The 7625-nt window shown below is 41.7% G+C and overlaps 1 protein-coding gene across 1 annotated transcript in view; it reads right to left on the bottom strand.

The window, feature by feature from the left end:
* Positions 1-305: 305 nt before the first annotated feature.
* The window catches only part of SART3 (spliceosome associated factor 3, U4/U6 recycling protein), a 23523-nt gene continuing 16203 nt past the window's right edge, over positions 306-7625 (bottom strand). Inside the window, exons 15-19 of the mRNA XM_026656901.1 lie at positions 6843-7011; positions 5535-5995; positions 4181-4333; positions 2037-2224; positions 306-1309 (exon numbers count right to left, since the gene is read on the bottom strand). Coding sequence (XP_026512686.1) covers positions 1129-1309; positions 2037-2224; positions 4181-4333; positions 5535-5995; positions 6843-7011 — 1152 coding nt within the window. The 3' untranslated portion in view covers positions 306-1128. The remainder of the gene's footprint in view (positions 1310-2036; positions 2225-4180; positions 4334-5534; positions 5996-6842; positions 7012-7625) is intronic.

The following is a 7625-nucleotide window of genomic DNA, read 5'->3' as shown; positions in this document are numbered from 1 at the left end:
CTGCGGTACCCCACCCGTTATGCCCTTCCAGCATGACTGTGAACCACTGATAACTACTCTCGGGAACGGTTATCCAACCAGTTTTGCACTGACCTTATAGTAGCTCCGTCTAGGTTGTATTTCCCTAGTTTATTTATGAGAAGGTCATGTGGGACAGTATCAAAAGCTTTACTAACATGTACATTAAATTAAGGGATCTTGTGAGAAAAGCTAGGTATCAATATCATACTGCTACCTTACGGTAAGTTGAAATCAGACACCATATCTAAACAAAAGTGACAGTATTTAAAAAAAAAAAACCCTTTGAGAACTTTAGTTTAATAAAGCAATAACTCGCACTTCACATTGTGTACAAAACAAAATTCAAGAAGCAAACCATACAGAAACCAACTGTCAAGACATGGAATAGTCATTTAGCAAACAAAAGGTAAAATGGTCCGCAGTAGCATATACAGCTTTTACATGAAACAAAGTTACCAGCTCTAATGTTGTTTATGAAGCTTAAAAATAATAGTTTGAATGTCATTTACAAATACACAATATAAAAACAGACCAACTTGAGCGGAACATCGATTACATTTTTATAGAATTCCCTCCCCTCTCAATACTAAAATAGGCCATTGTGGTGAAGTTACTAGCATCTGCCATACGAACTTTTTAAATGGAAGGAGGTGTACGGGCCCATGACTTCTGAAATAAGTCAGTGTGTGTTTAAGATGGGTTGTATGTTGCCACAGAGGCTGTCTACCATCACCAACCAAACCCTGGTGACCAGTGGGGCTCTACAATCACAGCATTAAGCTTTCATTCAACTGTCTCATTCTTTAAAAAAGTAAAAAAGAATACTCCATAAAACTTCATATTGTACCCAATCTGTAAAGTGAAGATTCCCCCCCATTACCCTCAATATGAGGGATCATTTAAAGCCATTTTACCGGAACAAGAAACATACCTCTTTGCTCTCAGAGAAAAACAAACAACTGGATTTGTACAGCCCCATTCTGGATCTCGGTGAATGCAACAGTGCAGAGAAGTATTTACACATGAGTGTGATTGGCTGTTTCTCTTGCTAGCATAAATAAGGACACAACATGGCTTCCAAAAAGGCATTTCTCATTTTACTCTTGCTCACTTTTCCAGTAGCATCCTGGCAAAATCAGCATTGGACATCTTTTTAGGCTCCTCAGTGGCTGCAGATGAAGTTGCTGGTGAATTCTGAACCATCCCATTCTCAGCCTTTGTCACAAGATTGCTCTGGCGTTGTAATGCACGAGGCACCATTGAGAGCTGAGTTCTGCCCTTCCCCCGTCTAAAAAACCAAAAGGCATGTTTAAGAACATCAAGGAGTTTGGGGGGGGGGGGCGTGCGGGGGGGTTGGTACATTAATTTGAATCAAGAGGAAAGAAACAAAGGTTTGTTCACCACAAGGAACACCCATTTAACTATTGTTCCTCTCTCAGTTGTTTTATTACCAGGCAATGCAGTGTTTACGTTGCTTTCATTTTGTTGCCCGTTGAAAGAGTGTATTTTAGTGCTGGCAAAAGGCACCAAGCCGGACAGCCCGGGAGACTGAAGTCTCCTATTTATCCATTGAACAAGTACACAGCAGCAGCACACCCCTGGTCTACTAGCGTGCCTTAAACCCTTATCTGTGGGAGCATTTTTCTGAGATGAAAGGAGAGCACAGCCTTCCTGGCCAATTTGCCAAGACTGCCAATAGCAGATAATTCAGGCCAGTTTTGTGCTCAGATGTTCACATCAGAGATTATCACCAGAACAGCCATCAACACCATGGTACCTTTCAGTCACTGCTGCACTGGGTTGGATCTGAACTAGCAATCTGGAAGTGGGAAGTGTCTACATCCTATTACCAACCCTGTGAATCCGCCACGCCCTAAACCATAACAATAAGGCACTTCTCTAGCACCTTTCAAACATTATCCTCATCTGTCCTGGGTGTGGTTCCTAAGTATCCCTGTGTTACACACCTGATGTTTTCTAAGCACCCCCAAGCAATGCGTGCCATGAATACTTACGCTCCATAAATCTGTCGTGGTACCATGGACTGTGAGGCTCTCCCTGCTTCAGGTTTGTCTGGGAATTTTCGGAGAGGTGGATTACTGATTGCCACCTTGATGACATTTTCCTTAATTGTCAGCCCATCCATTTTCAATACAGCCTGCGAGGCCTGCACTTCATTTTCGTACTCTACATAGGCCAGGCCCTGAACAAGGAAAGCCCAGAGACAAATTAGGTAAGTGTCAGTGTATGTTTTCTGCATGACAGCTTCTGCACAGACCTTAGTCAACTGAGATGACTGAAGTGACAATGGTAGGTTATAGACATGACATATGGCTGAGATGAAGTCCCACTCTTCATGGTGAAACTGCAGGTGTGCTGAAGAATTCAAAGCTATATGGCTGTCTAGAGAGCAGAGTCTTGCTAACTGCTACTCATGAGACCCCTTTTAATTGCCAATGTATTTTGTACATTAGCAAGTAGGTAAACAGTCATTCGAGCGCTACACCACAGAATGCTGTCTTAGTAGTGAGACCTCACTGCAGCACTCTAGGATCTGCAACCAGGCTGAGACCATAGGGTTGGAAAGAATCATCAGAGTTACGGGTTAGCCCAGTGAAAGTTAGTGAGAGTCTAGGCATCTCTATCTAGCAGCTACAAAGGCAAGATCCACATGGAATCTGCTGCAATTCTTTACTGGGTTAAAACTTCCACTTAGGAAATCAGGTCCATAACCCTATGGCATAAGTAGTTACTTTAGTTTCAAGAGCAGCCAATCTATATTAGGCAACACCATCAACACTGAATGGTAGAAGTGGTCTCTGAAGGGTTGGAGAAATTTGTCCCACAAACCACATGGGGATACTTTTAAGTCATCAGCAACAAAGCATTCCCCATAGGCAATGGTTCTCTGTGCAGGTTTCACTGTAGCAGCTGCTAACCACACTGCTGATGGTCCCCGTGGGTGAGAGTTTCCCCACTCATTTCAAATTAAACATGGGTAAGGAGAGGCTGCATGGAGGCACTTCCTCCCACACAACGCAGGAGATTTCTAGCAGCTGTCACTGCATAGTAGGCCAGTGATATTCGCAATGATTTCACAACGTGCAAAACTATGTCTTTCTAATTGTGTTACCATTGCTCTTCAGGCCCCGTAGTTTGTATGCACTTTTAAGGCTGGATAATCTTGGGAGGACACATCATTCTGGACCATACAAATATATCCAGTTTTAAATGTGACCTTGTTTAAGCTATGAATGATTAAATACATTCTATGGCATTTAAGTAGGAATCCCAGCTCAAGCCAAGCTCTGAACATACCCTGAAAAAGTAAGTGAAGCAAGTGGAGAGCATCAATTACAAGACCTGCAGTGGGAGCCATTTTTGAAAGATTATATTGCTTTAAAATGGATTTTCAAGCTTGTAGTACACACAACATACACATGATTATCAGGACGACAGCTGTTAGAGTGACTAGCACTTAATCATGTCTATTTGAGTAAAGTGTGGGAGGGCAACATTTTGAGGGAACAGCAGCTGATTTAAAATCTCTCATTTAATGAATGTCCTTAATTTTATACAGATGCAAATGTAATAAAATCTGTCATGAGATGAGGTGGCTAATTCCTTACTGCCACATCCATTGCTGGAAGACATATTGAGATCACTAGAGTCAAAGAATTAAAAACAACTAAAGTCGTTTTAAAATTAGTTATGATCACAGCCGTATTTCCATATAATTACATCAGAAGGATACTGTCATGTGAGATCAGTTTAAAAAAAAAAAAATACAGATTCTTCAGACTACCAGCGCCTATTACTAAAATTGAAAGTTCTACAGAACATCTTTTTCTCCCATTTATACCCATACTTTTTGCATTTCACTTAATTTGGGCAAGACAGACTGACTCAGTTTCACTTTCTGGTGCTCATGCACTAGCATGAAATGTTTGGGTTACAGATACTGCAAAAGAAGGTATAAATTTAAACAAGTCTGGTTTTGGATTAAGAATAGCTGGTGAAAACATTCCAACTCCCTTGTTTGGTTTTAAACGGAAAATCTATCTTTTGGACCCAAAATATCCAAGAGTTTCCCTTTGAAGTTTCTTTTAAAATTTAGATTAACGTTAACATTAGATTAACATGAGTGCTGGACACTTACCTTAGGTTTCCCAGCTCGATTAGTGACTAGCCTAATGTCTTTCACATTTCCATGTGCTTTACACATCTCCTCCAGCTCTTCTTTGGTGCAGGAGAATGGCAAACCAGAAATAAATAGTTTATGCTTCTCTAGTGCAGTGCTGTACCTGAACACCTGGGGTAAAAAAGGGACATTAATTCCTGTCCAGTTGCAGACATTCAAAGAACCTATGTCCAACTTGCACCATAGTTTCAGACCATTAAATATTAGTATGAGACTGGGGTTGTGTCTTATGTGATTATAACAGCACTTAACACAATAGGGCCTGTCTTGATTGGAGCTCTTAGGCGCTACAACAATACAACTAATAGGTACGCACTTCTAAGAATTCAGTCTGCTCTAAGCAAGCAAAGGTTTCACCCCAATGAGTCTCTACAATATTATAGGTCTGCTCCAACTTCAGGAAGAGCTTCCCTAACTGTGTCTTCATGCTATATTTTGAGTGTTAAAATAATATAGGATATCTAGCTAGTGTAGCAAGTTGTGTGTGCGCACACACACGCATTGCATCTAACACAGAAACATTAGCAAGACTTTAAGGATACTGAATATACTTCAACGGCTGTCAGCTGCAGTGCTGATGTGCTTCACAAACACTGCACTTTGGGATCATGCGTGGATCAAAGTTCACTATATACAATACCTGCAAACGGTTACTTCTGCCGCATTTGGCGCAAACCTTTCCCTGTATTACTAGCATTAGTCGCAGCCTCTTGAAAAGCATTTTACAGATTATTTGAAAAATATACAGCTGGGAGATTGAGAAGCATGGTTACTACACTGAGTGAGTACACAAATGACGGAGGATTTATTCAAGTGTAGAAAGTCAGCTCTAGCGTGTGGCTCAGCTACCTGAAAAGATACAAGAATTCTGAAGGGCTTCAAATGCTTTGGAGGTTCAACCAGTCAAGTGCCTTTCACTTTATCTAGCATCATCCAAAGAGATCACAGTGTGGGTTCTCAACCAACAAAGCAGCACACTTACCCTCCCTTATTTATGGCTAAATTGCAAGGGGGAGGGAGGTGATTTTTTTTCTGTTGTAACAGGAGAGTACAGAAAAGGTTGACAACCACTGGACTAAGATACCAATCAAGCTAATTATTGATTATCTATTGTATCAAAAGGTGTCACTGACATGCACTGAGCGCATCTAGTGCAGACATTTCTCAACGTAAATTCTGGACTGCCAGTATGAAGAGGTTAGTGCAGGGTTGATCACTAGGAAGGATTACTGAAGGGACTAGACATGCTGCTAGTCTTCCTATGCAATCTCATCAATAAGGTTATTTATTGAATGATTAAGAAGTATTGTACCTTAAAATCTGGATTCTTGTTCTTGTCAACACAGGGAGACACAAACATTGGCCTCCCCTCCACAATCCTGCGATCCAATCCCAGGGCCTGTAGAGCTGATTTTTCATCCACAAATTCTACATAGCAGTAGCCCCGGAAAGTCCCCCTGTTAGAAAATATGGGGCGGACTTCCACCACTTCCCCACAGCTCTCAAAGAGCTCTTTCAGTTTCACTTCAGGGTCTGCCATGCTATAAGAAAGATTGCTGACAAAAACAGTGACGTTATCTTTAGCACTGTCATGGAGAACTCTGGGAGCTTCTTTTCGGCTTGCAGCTGCCTTTTCCTTTTGTTTAGAGGAAGCAGCTGGTCTCGCAGGTGTACTTCTTCCAAACAGGCCGGTTTCTACCTCCATATCTTCCACCTCTTCTTCAGCACGAGTACTGTCACCATCACCCTTGTGTCTCTTGCTGGGCTGCTCTGCTGTTTAGTGAAACAAAAGCTTTAAATGGTTTAGACGTTCTAGCAAACAGCAGGGTTTTATTTACATATATATTAAGGGAAAGGCTGCCTTCCTCTAACAACCTGATCCAGGGAAGTGCTCAGCACCTGGAACTGCAGGTGCAAAATAAGATCCTAACACAAAGAAGAGCAATCCTTTTGTAGTTAGAGAGATAAGGACTGCATGCCTAGGACAGTGAAGGCTTTAAAGGGACACAAGGTTAGCAGTCAAATTTTTCCACTTACTATCTCATCACACACACTGTAACTATATGCATGATCATGTGTTTTTCCCTCTCCACAAATAAGCGGGTAATAGCATTCTTTTCAAAATGAGCAGTCTTCTGAAACCACCCTGAGTGAGGCTGTATGCATGTTCCTCCCTCTGGGGGACTTTCCACAAGAAACATTTGTTTCAACCTTCTGAGATGCTGTTATAAATATAGGAAAATGCAGATGGTTTGAATAGCTTGGAGGACATACATAGACTCAGGGAAAAAATAGGGAGATTTCAGCTAATTGGGGTTTACATGCAATGAAATAATTGTATAAGCCAGGAAACATATCTAGTGAGCGCTCTTTTAAACTTATTTCAATTATTAAGGTAATGTAAGTGTTCACTCCCTATTTCATTTTATGATCACTGACGACCAAAAAATGCAACAGAGGCAGTTTTGTGATTGACACGTGGAGATAAATTAAGATCCCTTTGGAACACACAGCTCCAAGGAGACCCCAACAAGACTTCCTTGACCTGTGCTGACTGCAGAGAGGCAACTAAAAGTCCTGCTGTCTTAAGCTGTGAAAAATGTTAAGCTACAGTTTATACCTTCCTCCTCTTGCCCCCACTCTCCGTCGTCATCATCTTCGACTTTGCGTTTGTCTCCAGGTTTCATTTTTTTAGCCTTTTTTGAAGCTTTTTTCTCAGCCCGAGCCTGCTTTCGTTGTTCAGCTTTTTCTTCTTCCTGCTTCACAAGAGCAGCTTCCTTCTCAGCAGCCTGGAAACATTGAGGAGTTTTGTCAGTCACTACAAACTGAAGCAGATTTTTTCTAAAGCACTTCTTTTTAGAAGTATGCTGCATGTATCTATAGCAATGAGAAATAGATTCTTCCACTAAGCTTCATACACACAGCCCAAGTGGGAGGATCACTTAACAGATATATCTTAACTGGTCATTTCTATAGTTTTAATTGTCATGTTAATTTTACCTCTTCACAAGTATCAACTAGACGTCCAGTGCAGAAGAAACTAGTTATATCAACACACTAAGAAGTTAGCAGTTTTTAGGATATGGCTACACTAGCAAGTTTCTGCACAACAAGTTATACCACTTTTATTAAAGCGCTGGAATTAAACCGCTGTTGCGTGTCCACACTGTGTTCCTTGTGACAGTGGAGAGCAGCCACATAGCAGCTCTTGCAATGGCAACGAGGGCAGTGCACTGTGGTAGCTGTCCCACTGTGCAACTGGCCACAGAGTGCTTTGGGAAGGGTTTGCAATGCCTCATGGGGCAGACACAGCATCACATGATGCAGGTTTCCCAAACTCATTGCTCCATGGGCCTCCTACTACATTGCCAGCTGCTTTTCAACTGGGGGGCGGGGGGGGGGG

Source organism: Terrapene carolina, unplaced genomic scaffold (genome assembly GCF_002925995.2).
Source record: "Terrapene carolina triunguis isolate 2854851 unplaced genomic scaffold, T_m_triunguis-2.0 Scaffold234, whole genome shotgun sequence".
In the NCBI taxonomy this organism is placed as follows: Eukaryota; Metazoa; Chordata; order Testudines; family Emydidae; genus Terrapene; species Terrapene triunguis.
This window is presented reverse-complemented; position numbering and strand designations above follow the sequence as displayed.